The sequence below is a fragment of the Babylonia areolata genome, chromosome 29 (genome assembly GCF_041734735.1).
Source record: "Babylonia areolata isolate BAREFJ2019XMU chromosome 29, ASM4173473v1, whole genome shotgun sequence".
NCBI classification, from domain to species: Eukaryota; Metazoa; Mollusca; class Gastropoda; order Neogastropoda; family Buccinidae; genus Babylonia; species Babylonia areolata.
In genome coordinates this window covers 11,732,533-11,751,579 of record NC_134904.1, presented here as the reverse complement: position 1 = coordinate 11,751,579, position 19,047 = coordinate 11,732,533, and the positions used below count along the sequence as shown (strand labels likewise).

General features: G+C 45.7%; 1 protein-coding gene across 3 annotated transcripts in view; it reads left to right on the top strand.

The window, feature by feature from the left end:
• Positions 1-18,575, top strand: part of LOC143275009 (uncharacterized) — a 74,115-nt gene extending 55,540 nt beyond the window's left edge. For all 3 annotated transcript variants that reach the window (XM_076579069.1, XM_076579068.1, XM_076579066.1), the window contains exons 3-4: positions 9,010-9,339; positions 17,763-18,575. In XM_076579069.1, coding sequence (XP_076435184.1) covers positions 9,010-9,339; positions 17,763-18,443 — 1,011 coding nt within the window. In that variant the 3' untranslated portion in view covers positions 18,444-18,575. The remainder of the gene's footprint in view (positions 1-9,009; positions 9,340-17,762) is intronic.
• The last annotated feature ends 472 nt before the right edge of the window (positions 18,576-19,047 follow it).

Here is a 19,047-nt window from a genome sequence, read left to right as displayed (position 1 = left end):
GGGATATAGTTGTGTGGTTTTATGTTGAGTGATATGGTTCTGTGGTTTGTGTTGAGTGGTATATAGTACTGTGGTTTGTTTTGGGGGATATAGTTCTGTGGTTTGTGTTGAGTGGTATAGTTTTGCGGTTTGTGTTGAGTGGTATATAGTTCTGTGGTTTTTTGAGTTAGTTGTTGGTTGTTTTGATTTGGGGTTTGTGTTGAGTGGTATAGTTTGTGGTTTTGTTGGTGTTAGTTTGGTTGTGTTGAGTGGTATATAGTTCTGTGGTTTGTGTTGAGTGGTATGTTCTGTGGTTTGTGTTGAGTGGTATAGTTTGTGGTTTGTTTGTGGTTAGTTGGTGGTTTGGTATGATATGTTCTGTGGTTTGTGTTGAGTGATATGGTTCTGTGGTTTGTGTTGAGTGGTATATAGTTCTGTGGTTTGTGTTGAGTGGTATATAGTTTGTGGTTTGTTTTGTGGGATATATTGTGTGTGTTTGGTGTATGTCTGTGTTTTGGGGTGGTATATAGTTGTGTGTTTTGTTGGTGGTATAAGTTGTTGGTTTGTTTGGGTATAGTTGTGGTGGTTTATGTTAGTGATATGGTTCTGTGGTTTGTGTTGAGTGGTATATAGTACTGTGGTTTGTTTTGGGGGACATAGTTCTGTGGTTTGTGTTGAGTGGTATATAGTTCTGTGGTTTTTGTTGAGTGGTATAGTTTTGCGGTTTGTGTTGAGTGGTATAGTTTTGCGGTTTGTGTTGAGTGGTATATAGTTCTGTGGTTTTTGTTGAGTGGTATAGTTTTGCGGTTTGTGTTGAGTGGTATATAGTTCTGTGGTTTTTGTTGAGTGGTATAGTTTTGTGGTTTGTGTTGAGTGGTATAGTTTTGCGGTTTGTGTTGAGTGGTATATAGTTCTGTGGTTTTTGTTGAGTGGTATAGTTTTGCGGTTTGTGTTGAGTGGTATATAGTTCTGTGGTTTATGTTGAGTGGTATATAGTTCTGTGGTTTGTTTTGGGGGATATAGTTGTGTGGTTTGTGTTGAGTGGTATAATTCTGTGGTTTGTGTTGAGTGGTATATGGTTCTGTGGTTTCTGTTGCGTGGTAAATAGTTGTGTGGTCTATGTTGAGTGGTATATAGTTGTGTGGTTTGTTTTGTGGGATATAGTTGTGTGGTTTGTGTTGAGTGGTATAGTTTTGTGGTTTGTGTTGAGTGGTATAGTTTTGCGGTTTGTGTTGAGTGGTATATAGTTCTGTGGTTTGTGTTGAGTGGTATAGTTTTGTGGTTTGTGTTGAGTGGTATATAGTTCTGTGGTTTGTGTTGAGTGGTATAATTCTGTGGTTTGTGTTGAGTGGTATAGTTTTGTGGTTTGTGTTGAGTGGTATATAGTTCTGTGGGTTTTTTTGTGGGATGTAGTTGTGTGGTTTGTGTTGAGTGGTATAATTCTGTGGTTTGTGTTGAGTGGTGTAGTTTTGTGGTTTGTGTTGAGTGGTATAATTCTGTGGTTTGTGTTGAGTGGTATAGTTTTGTGGTTTGTGTTGAGTGGGTTTTTTTGTGGTTTGTGTTGAGTGGTATATAGTTCTGTGGGTTTTTTTGTGGGATATAGTTGTGTAGTTTGTGTTGAGTGGTATAATTCTGTGGTGTGTGTTGAGTGGTATATAGTTCTGTGGTTTGTTTTGTGGGATATAGTTGTGTAGTTTGTGTTGAGTGGTATAATTCTGTGGTTTGTGTTGAGTGGGTTTTTTTGTGGTTTGTGTTGAGTGGTATATAGTTCTGTGGGTTTTTTTGTGGGATATAGTTGTGTAGTTTGTGTTGAGTGGTATAATTCTGTGGTTTGTGTTGAGTGGTATAGTTTTGTGGTTTGTGTTGAGTGGTATATAGTTCTGTGGTTTGTTTTGTGGGATATAGTTCTGTGGTTTGTGTTGAGTGGTATGGTTCTGTGGTTTGTGTTGAGTGGTATATAGTTCTGTGGTTTGTTTGTGGGATATAGTTGTGTGGTTTGTGTTGAGTGATATGGTTCTGTGGTTTGTGTTGAGTGATATGGTTCTGTGGTTTGTGTTGAGTGGTATATAGTTCTGTGGTTTGTGTTGAGTGGTATATAGTTCTGTGGTTTGTTTTGGGTGGTGTGTTGGGTGGTATAGTTCTGTGCTGTGTGTTGGGTGGTATAGTTCTGTGTTTTTGTGTGTTGGGTGGTGGAGTTCTGTGTTTTTGTGTGTTGGGTGGTGGAGTTCTGTGTTTTTGTGTGTTGGGTGGTGGAGTTCTGTGTTTTTGTGTGATGGGTGGTATAGTTCTGTGTTGTGTGTTGGGTGGTGGAGTTCTGTGCTGTGTGTTGGGTGGTGTAGTTGTGTGTTGGGTGGTGGAGTTCTGTGTTGTGTGTTGGGTGGTGTAGTTCTGTGCTGTGTGTTGGGTGGTGGAGTTCTGTGTTTTTGTGTGTTGGGTGGTGTAGTTCTGTGTTGTGTGTTGGGTGGTGGAGTTCTGTGTTTTTGTGTGTTGGGTGGTGGAGTTCTGTGTTGTGTGTTGGGTGGTGGAGTTCTGTGTTGTGTGTTGGGTGGTGGAGTTCTGTGTTTTTGTGTTGGGTGGTGGAGTTCTGTGTTGTGTGTTGGGTGGTGGAGTTCTGTGTTGTGTGTTGGGTGGTATCGTTCTGTGTTGTGTGTTGGGTGGTATAGTTCTGTGTTGTGTGTTGGGTGGTGTAGTTCTGTGCTGTGTGTTGGGTGGTGGAGTTCTGTGCTGTGTGTTGGGTGGTATAGTTCTGTGTTGTGTGTTGGGTGGTATAGTTCTGTGTTGTGTGATGGGTGGTATAGTTGTGTGTTGTGTGTTGGGTTGTATAGTTCTGTGTTGTGTGTTGGGTGGTATAGTTCTGTGTTGTGTGATGGGTGGTATAGTTCTGTGTTGTGTGTTGGGTGGTATCGTTCTGTGCTGTGTGTTGGAGTTCTGTGTTGTGTGTTGGGTGGTATAGTTCTGTGTCTGTGTGTTGGGTGGTATAGTTCTGTGTTGTGTGATGGGTGGTATAGTTCTGTGTTGTGTGATGGGTGGTATAGTTGTGTGTTGTGTGTTGGGTGGTATAGTTCTGTGCTTGTGTGTTGGGTGGTATAGTTCTGTGTTGTGTGCTGGGTGGTATAGTTCTGTGTTGTGTGTTGGGTTGTATAGTTCTGTGTTGTGTGATGGGTGGTATAGTTCTGTGTTGTGTGTTGGGTGGTATAGTTCTGTGTTGTGTGTTGGGTGGTATAGTTCTGTGCTGTGTGTTGGGTGGTATAGTTCTGTGCTGTGTGTTGGGTGGTATAGTTCTGTGCTGTGTGTTGAGTGGTATAGTTCTGTGCTGTGTGTTGGGTGGTATAGTTCTGTGTTGGGTTGTATAGTTCTGTGCTGTGTGTTGGGTGGTATAGTTCTGTGTTGGGTTGTATAGTTCTGTGCTGTGTGTTGGGTGGTATAGTTCTGTGTTGGGTGGTATAGTATTGTGCTGTGTGTTGGGTGGTATAGTTCTGTGTTGGGTGGTATAGTTCTGTGCTGTGTGTTGGGTGGTATAGTTCTGTGTTGGGTGGTATGGTTCTGTGTTGGGTTGTATAGTTCTGTGTTGTGTGTTGGGTGGTATAGTTCTGTGTTGTGTGTTGGGTGGTATAGTTCTGTGTTGTGTGTTGGGTGGTATAGTTCTGTGATGGGTGGTATGGTTCTGTGTTTTGTGTTGGGTGATAATTAGAAGTTTGGTGGGTGTGTGCCTGCTTGTTGGTTTGAACAGTGTTTTATCTGAAATCTGTCACAATACAATGAGCCGGGCAGAAGAAGGAAGACTTCCACTAAGTCATATCGTCTTGCACACCACATAATCTGTGACGAGGGTTCTTGCAGATGGTTCCGTGCTGGGTGGTGGTTGTTGTTGTTGTTGTTGTGTTTGTTTGTTTGTTTGTTTTATGGGTGATGGAAATTATTCTATCGAAACTGATAGAACTATTTATCAACACACACACACACAGACACACACACACACAGACACACAGACACACACACACACACACACACACACACACACACACACACACTAATATATATAACAGCCATGAATAACACACCAGTTATTCTCTGGGGATCTGTTTATCCATCTGTTGATTTGTTTGTCTGTCTTCTGTCTGTCTATCTATCTATCTATCTATCTATCTATCTATCTATCTATCTACCAACCGAAGTCATGGTCTTCACCCCAAGTACACAACACAATGCCTTAAACGGATGCCTCAGATTCTTATTATTGGTGAACACTGTCTCATAAGTCCAACGACTATATCCGATTCTGCTACGGTGCTTCCACATGTTGTTTTTGGTGTGTGTGTGTGTGTGTGTGTGTGTGTGTGTGTGCCCATTTCACTTCACAATTGCGAGGCCCTTGAAGAAGAGTCTGTGACGCGGAAACGTTGCGTGTATTATGACCGGAAACGTGTGTATGAATTCATGGAAACGTGTGTATGAATTCATGGAAACGTGCGTATGACTGGAAACGTGTATATAACTGGAAACGTGTATGAATGTATATGACTGGAAATGTGTGTATGATTGGAAAAGTGTGTATGACTGTGTATGACTGGAAACATGTGCATGACTGTATGACTGGAAACATGTCTATGACTGTGTATGACTGGAAACATGTGTATGACTGTGTATGACTGGAAACGTGTGTATGACTGGAAACGTGTGTATGACTGTGTATGGAAACGTGTGTATGACTATGTATGGAAACGTGTGTATGACTGTGTATGGAAATGTGTGTATGACTGGAAACATGTGTATGACTGGAAAAGTGTGTATGACTGTGTATGATTGGAAACGTGTGTATGACTGTGTATGACTGAAAACTTGTGTATGACTGGAAACGTGTGTATGACTGTGTATGATTGGAAACATGTGTATGACTGTGCATGACTGGAAACATGTGTATGACTGGAAACATGTGTATGACTGTGTATGACTGGAAACATGTGTATGACTGTGCATGACTGGAAACATGTGTATGACTGGAAACATGTGTATGACTGTGTATGACTGGAAACGTGTGTATGACTGGAAACGTGTGTATGACTATGTATGGAAACGTGTGTATGACTGTGTATGGAAATGTGTGTATGACTGGAAACTTGTGTATGACTGGAAACGTGTGTATGACTGTGTATGGAAACGTGTGTATGACTGTGTATGACTGGAAACGTGTGCATAACTAGAAATTTGTGTATGACTGTGTATGACTGGAAACGTGTATATGACTGTATGACTAGAAACGTGTGTATGACTGTGTATGACTAGAAACGTGTGTATGACTGAAAACGTGTATATGACTGTATGACTAGAAACGTGTGTATGACTGGAAACGTGTGTATGACTGGACATTTTATGTTAATAGAGGCAATGTTGAGTTTATGACTGGTAACGTCACACACACACACACACACACACACACACACACACACACACACACACACACACACACACACAAACACACGCACACACACACACACACATTCGCAAACATAGACACACACAGTCGCGCGCGCGCGCGCGCACACACACACACACACACACACACACACACACACACACACACACACATCTATGAGAGTAGATTTGTATAGATGTGTTCTGAAGCCAGAATTGAACTGCCTAGACAGACCCACAGGCGTTAGACCTTAACTTTGTTGTCACCCCACAGACTTTGTTGTCACCCTACAGACTTTGTTGTCACGGACTTTGTTTTCATCCCACAGACTTTGTCACAGACTTTGTTGTCACAGACTTTGTTGTCATCCCACAGACTTTGTTTTCATCCCACAGACTTTGTTGTCATCCCACAGACTTTGTTGTCACAGACTTTGTTTTCATCCCACAGACTTTGTTGTCACCCCACAGACTTTGTTGTCACAGACTTTGTTTTCATCCCACATTACTTTGTTGTCACAGACTTTGTTGTCACCCCACGGACTTTGTTGTCACAGATTTTGTTGTCATCCTACAGATTTTGTTGTCACCCCACATACTTTGTTGTCACAGACTTTGTTGTCATCCCACAGATTTTGTTGTCACCCCACAGACTTTCTTGTCACAGACTTTGTTGTCACCCCACATACTTTGTTGTCACAGACTTTGTTGTCACCCCACATACTTTGTTGTCACAGACTTTGTTGTCATCCCACAGATTTTGTTGTCACCCCACAGACTTTCTTGTCACAGACTTTGTTGTCACCCCACATACTTTGTTGTCACAGACTTTGTTGTCACCCCACAGACTTTGTTGTCACAGACTTTATTGTCACCCCACAGACTTTGTTGTCACCCCACATACTTTGTAGTCACAGACTTTGTTGTCACCCCACATACTTTGTTGTCACAGACTTTGTTGTCATCCCACGTACTTTGTTGTCACAGACTTTGTTGTCATCCTACAGACTTTGTTGTCACAGACTTTGTTGTCATCCCACATACTTTGTTGTCACAGACTTTGTTGTCATCCCACATACTTTGTTGTCACAGACTTTGTTGTCATCCCACGTACTTTGTTGTCACAGACTTTGTTGTCATCCCACAGACTTTGTTGTCACAGACTTTGTTGTCATCCTACAGACTTTGTTGTCATCCCACAGACTTTGTTGTCACAGACGTTGTTGTCATCCCACATACATTGTTGTCACAGACTTTGTTGTCATCCCACAGACTTTGTTGTCATCCCACAGACTTTGTTGTCACCCCACATACTTTGTTGTCACAGACTTTGTTGTCACCCCACATACTTTGTTGTCACAGACTTTGTTGTCACCCCACAGACTTTGTTGTCATCCCACAGACTTTGACTTTATTGTCATCCCACAGACTTTGTTGTCACCCCACAGACTTTGTTGTCACCCCACAGACTTTGACTTTGTTGTCATCCCACAGACTTTGTTGTCACCCCACATACTTTGTTGTCACCCCACAGACTTTGTTGTCATCCCACAGACTTTGTTGTCACAGACTTTGTTGTCACCCTACAGACTTTGTTGTCACAGACTTTGTTGTCATCCAACAGACTTTGTTGTCACAGACTTTGTTGTCATCCCACAGACTTTGTTGTCACCCCACAGACTTTGTTGTCATCCCACAGACTTTGTTGTCATCCCACAGACTTTGTTGTCTTCCCACAGACTTTGTTGTCTTCCCACAGACTTTGACTTTGTTGTCGTTCCACAGACTTTGTCATCCCACAGACTTTGACTTTGTTGTTATCCCACAGACTTTGTTGTAACCCTGCAGACTTTGTTGTCATCCGACAGACTTTGTCACCCCACAGGCTTTGTTGTCACCCCACAGACTTTGTTGTCTTCCCACAGACTTTGTTGTCATCCCACAGACTTTGACTTTGTTGTTATCCCACAGGCTTTGTTGTCACCCCACAGACTTTGTTGTCATCCCACAGACTTTGTTGTCATCCCACAGACTTTGTCATCTCACAGACTTTGACTTTGTTGTCATCCCACAGACTTTGTTGTCATCCCACAAACTTTGTTGTCATCCCACAGACTTTGTTGCCATCCCACAGACTTTGACTTTATTGTCATCCCACAGACTCTATTGTCATTCCACAAATTTTGTTGTCATCCCACAGGCTTTGTTGCCATCCCACAGACTTTGACTTTGTTGTCATCCCACAGACTTTGTTGTCACCCCACATACTTTGTTGTCACCCCACAGACTTTGTTGTCATCCCACATACTTTGTTGTCACCCCACAGACGTTGTTGTCATCCCAAAAAACTTTCACTTTGTTGTCACCCCACAGACTTTGTTGTCATCCCACAGACTTTGACTTTGTTGTCATCCCACAAACTTTGTTGTCATCCCACAGACTTTGATTTTATTGTCATCCCACAGACTTTGTTGTCACCCTACAGACTTTGTTGTCATCCCACAGACTTTGTTGACTTCCCACAGACTTCGTTGTCATCCCACAGACTTTGTTGACTTCCCAGAGACTTTGTCATGTCTTCCCACAGACTTTGTTGTCTTCCCACAGACTTTGTTGACTTCCCAGAGACTTTGTTGACTTCCCACAGACTTTGTTGTCATCCCACAGACTTTGTTGACTTCCCACAGTCTTTGTTGACTTCCCACTTTGTCATGTCATCCCACAGACTTCGTTGTCATCCCACAGACTTTGTTGACTTCCCAGAGACTTTGTCATGTCATCCCACAGACTTCGTTGTCTTCCCACAGACTTTGTTGACTTCCCAGAGACTTTGTCATGTCATCCCACAGACTTTGTTGTCTTCCCACAGGCTTTGTTGTCACCCCACAGACTTTGTTGTCATCCCACAGTCTTGGTTGTCACCCCACATACTTTGTTGTCATCCCACATACTTTGTTGTCATCCCACAGACTTTGTTGTCATCCCACAGACTTTGTTGTCACCCCACAGACTTTGTTGTCATCCCACAGACTTTGTTGTCACAGACTTTGTTGTCACCCTACAGACTTTGTTGTCACAGACTTTGTTGTCATCCCACATACTTTGTTGTCACCCCACAGACTTTGTTGTCATCCCAGAGACTTTGACTTTGTTGTCATCGCACAAACTTTGTTGTCATCCCACAGACTTTGATTTTATTGTCATCCAACAGACTTTGATTTTATTGTCATCCCACAGACTTTGTTGTCACCCTACAGACTTTGTTGTCATTCAACAGTCTTTGTTGTCATTCCATATCCCACAGACTTTGTTGTCATCCCACAGACTTTGACTTTGTTGTCATCCCACATACTTTGACTTTGTTGTCATCCCACAGACTTTGACTGTTGTCATCCCATATCCCACAGACTTTGTTGTCATCCCACAGGCTGTTGTCGTTCCACAGACGTTGTTGTCATCCCACATCCCACACTTTGTTGTTATCCCACAGGCGCTAGACTTTGACTTTGATGTCATCCAGCAGGCACTAGACTCACGCACAGGCGCTATACCTTAACTCTGTTATCATACCAGTGGCGCATAGCGCACAGACCTCGACTTTGTTGTTGACTCCAACAGGCGCTGAAGGACAACCCCACCATCGACTCAGGCAACGTGGTGCTGAGGCGGAAGGACAACGGCAAGTGGACCCTGCGGGAGAGGAGCCAGCACAACGCCAACCGCCACCTTCAGGAGGTCTTCAAGGAGGACCCGGGCCTCGCCCCGCCCACCACCCTCTCGCAGCCCAATGGCAGCGCCGGGGGCGGCCACGCGCCCGTGATTGACGGCGACAAGGCCACCAATGGCGACGGCCGCTCCAGGTACCGCCTCGTGCCGGACGACGCGCTTGGTGGGAACGGGGGCCTGGTGATGGTTCCCGCGCAGAGAGAGGTGGACGAGCTGTCCCAGGTGGGTTTGAACTTTGTGCTGAGTTGTTGTGCTCATGTACGTTTATATGTATTTGACTGTGCTTTCATGTCTGTGAAACTGCGTGTTTGGTGCATATCTGTTATGTGTGTGTGTGTGTGTGTGTGTGTGTGTCTGTGTGTGTGAATGTGTGTCTTCATGTTTTACATTTATTTGCTTATTTATTATCATTGTTGTCTTATTTATTTAATTATTTATTTATTATTATTAATTTTTTTTAAAAATTATTTTCATTACTACTACCGTTTTTATATCATAATAATTATTTATTTATTTATGTAAGCTTATCTATATATTTTTTTTTTTCTCAAGGCCCGACTAAGCGCGTTGGGTTACGCTGCTGGTCAGGCATCTGCTTGGCAGATGTGGTGTAGCGTATATATGGATTTGTCCGAACGCAGTGACGCCTCCTTGAGCTACTGAAACTGAAACTGAAACTGAAACTGTGCCCGATGCTCGGCTTATGGATATCACAGGCTGACATCGGCTTTCAGCTGGGCCAGCAGCATGGCGAGAGTTGTTTGACCACAATGTAGTGGGACATCATTTGCCGCTTAGTCTTTTGTGAAGGACTATGACTCTGAAATCAGGAGGGAAGATTGCACTGGCTCTTAGTGCTGCAGCTTTAAGGGCTAGTTGGCCTTTTGGGAACCATTCCAAATTCCAACGCCGACTGTCCTATAACCTTCTTAGCCGAGAGAGTGGGGATGTAACTTGGGCAGGACACTCTTCCACTATAACCAAAGTCTCGAACGGATAGTTAGAACAGCAGTTTCCTACTCTGCTATTCTGGTGGTCATAGTCAGGCACGACTATCATACGTTGTGTGTAGTGTGGTGTGGTGTGGTGTGGTGTGGTGTGGTGTAGTGTAGTGTGTGTTGTGTTGTGTGTGTGGTGTGGTGTGGTGTGGTGTGGTGTGGTGTGGTGTGGTGTAGTGTGTGTGGTGTGGGGTGGGGTGGGGTGGGGTGGTGTGTTATTGGTTGTTGTGGTGTGGTGTGGTGTGGTGTGGTATGGTGTGTGGTGTGTTGTTGTGTGGTGTGGTGTGGTGTGTTGTGTGGTGTGTGGTGTGGTGTGGTGTGTTGTTGTGTGGTGTTGTGTGGTGTGTGGTGTGGTGTGGTGTGTTGTTGTGTAGTGTGGTGTTGTGTTGTAATGTGCTGTGTGGTGTTATGTTGTATATGTGTGGTGTGGTGTGTGATGTCAAGTTGTGTAGTGCGCGGTGTTATGCAGCGGGGAGTGTTGTCGGGTGTAGTGTTGTGCTATGTGGTGTGGTGTTGTGATGTGTAGTGTGGTGTGGGATGGTGTGATGTGGTGTGGTGTGTGGTGGTGTGTGGGTTGGGTTGGGGTGGTGTGGTGAGGTGTGGTGTGGTGTGGTGTGGTGTGGGGTGTTGTGGGGGTGTTGTGATGTATGGGTTGATGTGGTGTGGTGTGGTGTGATGTGGTGTGTGTTGTAGGTGGTGTGTGGGGTAGTGTGGTGTGGTGTGGTGTGTGTTGTGTTTTGGTGAGGTTTGTGGTGTGGTGTGGTGTGGTGTGGTGTGTAGTGTAGTGTTGTGACATGTGGGGTGTGTTTGTTGTAGTGTGTTTTTGGTGAGGTGGTATGTGGTGTGTGGTGTGGTGTGGTGTGGTAAGGCATTATATGCTGCGGGGTGTTGCGATGTGGTGTTGTGTTGTGTTGTGTTGCACGTTGCGAGGCTGTGTGGTGCGGTGTTTAATTGCATTGCATTATGCTGTGTGGCGTTGAATTGTGATGCTGGGAGGTGCTGTGTTTGTGTGTGCATGTGGTTTTCACTTAGAGTGCTGTGTGGTCGGGTTTGCGTTTGTGCTGTGTCGATGTTGAGCTGTTGTTGTGTATGTTTTTTGTTTTTTTTGGTGAGTTGTGTTGTGTATTGTGTTGCGTTGCGTTGCGTTGCGTTTTGCATGCCCTTGTATTGCAATGTTTGTATTGCACTGCGTTTTAACGCATCACATCGTATTGCATTGTACCGTATTGTGCTGGGTCGTGCTATATTTGTGTCACGACTACAACAAACAAACAAACAAAAAAACAAAACAAAAAAAGACAAAAAAAGCGGGGACGGTGGGGTGGGGGTGGGGTGGAGGAGGCAGGGGGGAGGAAGGTGCGGGAGGGGTCTGGGGGGTGGGGGGGAGGCTGTTGTCCTCGGGGAGGGGAAATAGTTTATAAAAGAAAAAAAGAACACACTAACACACCCACCCACACACACACACACCCACACACATACACACACACACACACACACACACACACACACACCACACACACAAAATAACGTACGCTCTAAGGATTACAGTATGACAGTAGTATCATGGTAGGGACTGATGATGACAGCAGGGTTAGCAACAGGATGACAGAAAGGAATCATTGTAGGACTGTCGCTGGGATTTGACATGACGAATCAGCTTCCGTGTGGAAATGAGAGCGTGCCTCGTGCAGGAAATAATAATGATAATAATAAAAGGATATTTTTGGTACGCCCAATCTGATGATAGAAAAGCCCCCTCTCTCTCTCTCTCTCTCTGTGTGTGTGTGTGTGTGTGTGTGTGTGTGTGTGTGTTTTTGTGTGTGTTTTTTTTTTCAATGCAATGATTCCTGCATACTGAAAACATACAAACACAAATCACCCCGTTCCAACTCCATCCTACAAACCCACGCCCACTCCACACAAAATGTAGACACACACGCGCGCGCGCTCGCGCATCCCATCTAGATGGTTATGATTATTAATTTTCAGTACGCTGCGTTCGTGCAGTGTCGTTCTAGCTACATATGTAGTCATGGTGTGGCGCATGTGTGCACGCGTGCAAACGTGTGTGTGTGTGTGTGTGTGTGTGTGTGTGTGTGTGTGTGTGTGTGTGCGTGAGAGAGAGAGAGAGAGAGAGAGAGAAGAGAAGACACAATTCTTTATTTTCGAGAATAAAACATAAACATTGGCGCCCTTTTGTTTTTTTTTTCATCCAGTCCCCACCCTGAAACAGGATCGACACTACACAATACTGCATTAATATGTCATTGCACGCACTACACAGTGCTACTCACAGTCATAGCATGCGAACACAATACTACATAAAGGCATAAGCATGGTAATGATAAGACTTACACACACACACACACACACACACACACACACACACACACACACACACACACACACAGAGAGTTCTCACACACATACACACACATACCGCACACACACACACACACACACACACACACACACACATACAGCGCGCGCGCGCGCGCACACACACACACACACACACACACACACACACACACACACACACACACACACACACACACACACACACACACACAGATGGGGTATAAGAAACAAAGATGAATAACTGTTCCTTACACTCGTGCTGTTTTAAGCCGTCTCTCCCGCGCATCATCAAAGTAGACTTCTTGCCTTGCATTGCCTTGCCTTGCCTTGCCTTGCCTTGCCTTGCCCTGCCTTGCCTTGCCTTGCCTTGCCATGCCTTGCCTTGCCTTGCCTTGGCATGTCTATTCTCCCTTGCCTGTCCTACCGACACTAACATCGCATCAGTATGGTGTCAAGTAACTTCCACACCTACCCTTTCCTGCCACACCCCTGTGTGTCCCCCCCCCACCCCCACTCATAATTATGTCCTGAATAGAATAATCCCCGTCGCTCATCTCTCTCTGTGGATGGGAGGTGGGGGGTGGGTGGGGGGATGTGGGGGGGGGAGTGACGGGGGATGGGGGGCGTGGTGGGGTGTGGGGTGGGAGGGTTCACTGAGCAGGATTTTAAAAACCGGTTCGTGTGTTTGGACAGGACTTTTGGCGGCCTGTGTAGCTTTCGGGGGTCGTCCAATGTCTTCTGCTGCTTTAGACTTAGACTTTTGTCCTCGCCCACGGACTTGAAGGTATAGGTCCGTGATCCTCGCTCCCACCCACACCCATATCCCCTCTCCCACCCTCCCGCCCCCCCGCCCCCACACCCCAGCGATCCTTCTCCCCCTCCCACCCCCCACCCGCCCACACACACACCCCTCCCTGTCTTTCTCCCCGTTTTTAAGACACGCCCCCCCCACCCCCCTCCCCACATTTTTGTTTACTGCTGCTGATCTATGCCCGAAAAGCTTTCGGTCCTTTTGTGTCATGATCACTGAGCAATGTGACCCACAGCGACCGAGTTATGTTGTCGATATTATTTTGTGTGTGTGTGTGTGAAATTAGGTTGTGTTGGTGTGACTGATTTCTTTTCGTGTTCGTATTCTGAAATTGTGTGGGTTTTTTTGTTTGTTTTTTTAAAGATGTATGTCACTTTATGCAGCTTGTGTGTGTGTGTGTGTGTGTGTGTGTGTGTGTGTGTGTGTGTGTGTGTGTGTGTGTGCGTGCGCGCGCGCGTGTGTGTGTATATGGGCGTGTGTGTGTATGTGTGTGTGTGTGTGTGTGTGGTTAATCAAGCCGCCATGTTGTGTTACCTGTTTGTATGTATTTAGCTCTGTGTGTGTGTGTGTGTGTGTGTGTGTGTGTGTGTGTGTTGCTTTTTGATCTTGTGGTCCAACGTTTGTCATGTTGTTTGTGCATTGAGCTCGGCTCTGGGCTGAGACATGGTGTGGGGTGAGCGACCAGTCTGTGTGGACACAGTTCATTGCCAGGTGGATGGACACATGTGTTTTATACTGTACCGTACATTGCATTGTGTTGTATTGTATTATATTGTATTGTGTTGTATTGTATTGTGTTGTGTTGTATTGTATGGTATTGTATTGTATGGTGTTGTGTTGCATTGTATTGTATGGAATAGAATATTTAACTGAAGTACTTGTATTTGTATTTGTATTTCTTTTTATCACAACAGATTTCTCTGTGTGAAATTCTGCCTGCTCTCCCCAGGGAGAGCGCGTCGCTACACTACAGCGCCACCCTTTTTTTTGTATTTTTTCCTGCGTGCAGTTTTGTTTGTTTTTCCTATCGAAGTGGATTTTTCTACAGAATTTTGCCAGGAACAACCCTTTTGTTGCCGTGGGTTCTTTTACGTGCGCTAAGTGCATGCTAGCACACGGGACCTCGGTTTATCATCTCATCCGAATGACTAGCGTCCAGACTACCACTCAAGGTCTAGTGGAGGGGGAGAAAATATCGGCGGCTGAGCCGTGATTCGAACCAGCGCGCTCAGATTCTCTCTCTTCCTAGGCGGATGTGTTACCTCTAGGCCATCACTCCACTCTTAACAAATTATGTTTCATGAAGTGTGTACGTTTTAGGATGTTCGTGTTTGTGTGTGCATGAGAATGGGGAATGGGGGATTGAGGGGGTTGGCGAGGGGATGGGGGGGGGGGGCACAGATAGTCTATTGTGAAGGTTGTACATTTTGACATAATTATACAAATTAACATGTACCTTCGAGTTTCTTATGTGTTTAAAAAAAATATTTATCTCCTTCCTTTATATCCCTTCCAGCATTTGTCTTTGTTTATATTATCGCTTTACGAGTGTGATGCATTGACTGAGTCAGTGTGTTTCGGTCTTCGCTTCGTGGGTTCGTCGGTCTTTGAGGACCACCCCAACGCTGACTGTCCTAAAACCCTCTTGGCCGAGAGAGTGGGGGATGTCATTTGGGCAAGACTCTCTCCACCATAATCAAACTCTAGCCCAGGTAGCTGGGACAGTTAACTGCCTTCTCTGCTGTTCGGAGTCGAGCACGGCTGACACTCATAATTGGGTTTCGTGTGCACGGGTGCGTGAGCATGAGTGATTGTACACCACTGTGATTTCCAGTGGGTTTTTTTTTTTTTTTTCAACGATGACATAAAAATGATGACTGATGGGCCGAAGCAAATTTACACCACCACCAGTCTGGACCGCCGTTTTTTTCCCCACCTCCTATGACTCGTGTTTTTTCTCTTCATGTCCATAACCTGATCTGTAGTGGATATATGCGGAGTGATGGCCTAGAGGTAATGCGTCCGCCTAGGAAGCGAGAGAATCTGAGCGCGCTGGTTCGAATCACGGCTCAACCCCCGATATTTTCTCCCCCTCCACTAGACCTTGTGTGGTGGTCTAGACGCTAGTCATTCGGATGAGACGATAAACCGAGGTTCCCGTGTGCAGGCATGCACTCAGCACACGTAAAAGAACCCACGGCAACAAAAGAGTTGTTCCTGGCAAAATTCTGTAGAGAGATCCACGTCGATAGGAAAAACAGATAAAACTGCACGCAGGGGGAAAAAAAAGAAAAGAAAAAGGGAGGCGCTGTAGTGTAGCGACACGCTTTCCCTGGGGGAGAGCAGCCCGAATTTCACACAGAGAAATTTGTTGCGATAAAAAGAAATACAAATACAAATACTCACACCTCCTGCCCATCTTTGCTTTCTTTACCGGACAATACTCATAACTCAGTACTGATTACCTTCACTGCCATTTCCAGTTAATACAGTAGTCCCTGAAGATAAACTTGTGGTTTGAAACACTGGACACTAAACAAAACTGAATCTTGTTCTACAAACCACAATCTCTTCATAGACTTTATCCCCTTTGTGTTTTTTGGGACCATTCCAACGCCGACTGTCCTAAAACCCTCTTGACCGAAAGAGTAGGAACGTTACTTGGGCAAGACACTCTCCGCTATAAAAAAAACAAAAAAAAATTCCAGGCCAGATAGTCGGGACATCAGGTGCCTTGTCTGATGTTAGGATGCTCATAGTCGAACACGACTGGTTTTCTTCTTGTCCTGTTTATCAATAACTGTGTTGTATCGTGACATGTTCCACATAAGATACTGTTTAAACCAGTACGACAGACCACCATACACATTTGAACCAATACGACAGACCACAATACACATTTGAACCAGTACGACAGACCACAATACACATTTGAACCAATACGACAGACCACCTTACACATTTGAACCAATACGACAGACCACAATACACATTTGAACCAGTACGACAGACCACCATACACATTTGAACCAATACGACAGACCACAATACACATTTGAACCAATACGACAGACCACCTTACACATTTGAACCAGTACGACAGACCACCATACACATTTGAACCAGTACGACAGACCACCATACACATTTGAACCAATACGACAGACCACAATACACATTTGAACCAATACGACAGACCACCATACACATTTGAACCAGTACGACAGACCACCATACACATTTGAACCAATACGACAGACCACAATACACATTTGAACCAATACGACAGACCACAATACATATTTGAACCAATACGACAGACCACAATACACATTTGAACCAATACGACAGACCACAATACACATTTGAACCAATACGACAGACCACAATACACATTTGAACCAATACGACAGACCACCATACACATTTGAACCAATACAACTGATCACCATACACATTTGAACCAATACAACTGATCACCATACACATTTGAACCAATACGACAGACCACCATACACATTTGAACCAATACGACAGACCACAATACACATTTGAACCAATACAACTGATCACCATACACATTTGAACCAATACGACAGACCACAATACACATTTGAACCAATACAACTGATCACCATACACATTTGAACCAATACGACAGACCACAATACACATTTGAACCAATACGACAGACCACAATACACATTTGAACCAATACAACTGATCACCATACACATTTGAACCAATACGACAGACCACAATACACATTTGAACCAATACGACAGACCACAATACACATTTGAACCAATACGACAGACCACCATACACATTTGAACCAATACGACAGACCACAATACACATTTGAACCAATACGACAGACCACCATACACATTTGAACCAATACGACAGACCACCATACACATTTGAACCAATACGACAGACCACCATACACATTTGAACCAATACGACAGACCACCGTACACATCTGAATCAATATGACTGACCACCTTACACACATGCATTTAAAAAAAAAAATTTTTACCCGGACTTTCTTAGGTCGACCACCGTTTTATTTTGTATATAAATCACACAATGTCAAAGTAATCAATAGCATTTATGGAATAAATACGACTTTTAATTTACTGATTTTGGGCTTGTTACAATAATATGGAAAGAAAGTGTACAAGTCATACAATTAAGTGTAATCCATGTTTTGTTTGTTTGTTTTGTTTTTTCACCTTCATTCATACACAATTCTGTCTGTCTGTTTCTTCGTATATGGACAATCACGTTGCAAAAACTTTAATGTTGGAAGATTGTTTGGTTTGTCTGGGGGGTGGGGGAGGGGTTGAGGGGGGTCGGGGGTTGGGGGGGGGGGGTCGTGCTCTGGTGTGCTTTCTTGTGTGTGTGCATGTTTGTCTCTTTCTCTTTTTCGCACATGCATTGAAATATCCGTGTCTTGTGTGTTGTCCCAGGAACTGCAAGACGTGAAGCTGGTGGTGGAGAAAACTGGCTCCGTCAGCCCAGCAGTCCTAAGGAGGAGCCTCTCTCGCAACAGCAGCAAGAACAAAGTCATCACCGTCGTCAACAGCAACGACGACAACAACAACAACAACAACAACGACGACGACGACGACGATGACAAGTCGCCCTACATCGAAACAGAAGTGCTTCCCGTCACCACCAAGGAGCACAACGGCGGAGTCATCCACGTCTACAGCACCGGGGGAACGGAGGAGGCCCAGGAGCCGGAGGAGAAGGCCGGGGAGGTCGGGTGGTGGTGGAAGACTACCGCCAAGACGGCGTCGTCCGCGCTCACTCCAACGGCAGTGCTGGCACCAACCCCACGCCTTCCTCCGTTCACGTCACGGGAAACGGAAGCTACCAGCGACCCGTGGCGGTCCCGGAGTCCGGAGTTCCCAGCCAGACCCCCCAGAACCCCGCCCCGAATGGCTACACGGACATCCCGGCCTACAAGATCCACCGGCACGTGTCCACGGAGCTGGTGCAGGTGCCCAACTTCACGGGCCGCATGGTGTCTCAGTCGGGCTCTCTCCGCAGCACGGCCACCACCACGGGCAGCACGCGCGTGTCCTTCGACCCCGTGGTGTCTTCGCGGAGAGGCAGCTACGACCCTCGTCAGTTCCGGACGCTGAGGACCCGGGGCACCAGGCTGCCTTCCACCATCGTCAGGCCCATCGAGCAGGTGTACGCCCCGCACGTCCGCCCCGCCTCCACCCTCCTCAAGCCGGCCGGCTCACACACACTGCTCGTGCCGCAGGCCGCGCCTCCAGGGAGCGTGGTGTACGTGCCAGTTGTGGCGCCCGGGGAGGTGGTGGCTTATCCCGCCGCTGCTCCACGCCGGAGGAGGTCCCGCCCCAGCAGCATCCACGTGATGGAAGGCAACGAGCTGAGGGTGTTCCGCAAGACGGGGGAGGCGGACGACATCCTGTTGTGAGCTGGGAGTTGTTGTCCTCCTGGCGGGGGTCAGTCTTGAAGTCCCGGTGTGTATATAGTGTACATAGCGCGGGCCTTGCGGTGGGTTAGCACACCTGCATCTTACAGGCATCAGTGGTGTGCGCTTTTGCCCATCGCGCGTGCATGAGCCACACGCACCTGTTCCATTGCGCACAAGTGCAGAAAACTTCACACACACACACACAGGCATGCTCATAACACACAGGTGGGCACGTTTACGCGCGCGCGCGCACACACACACACACACACACACACACACACAAAGGCACTCGCTCGCGCCTT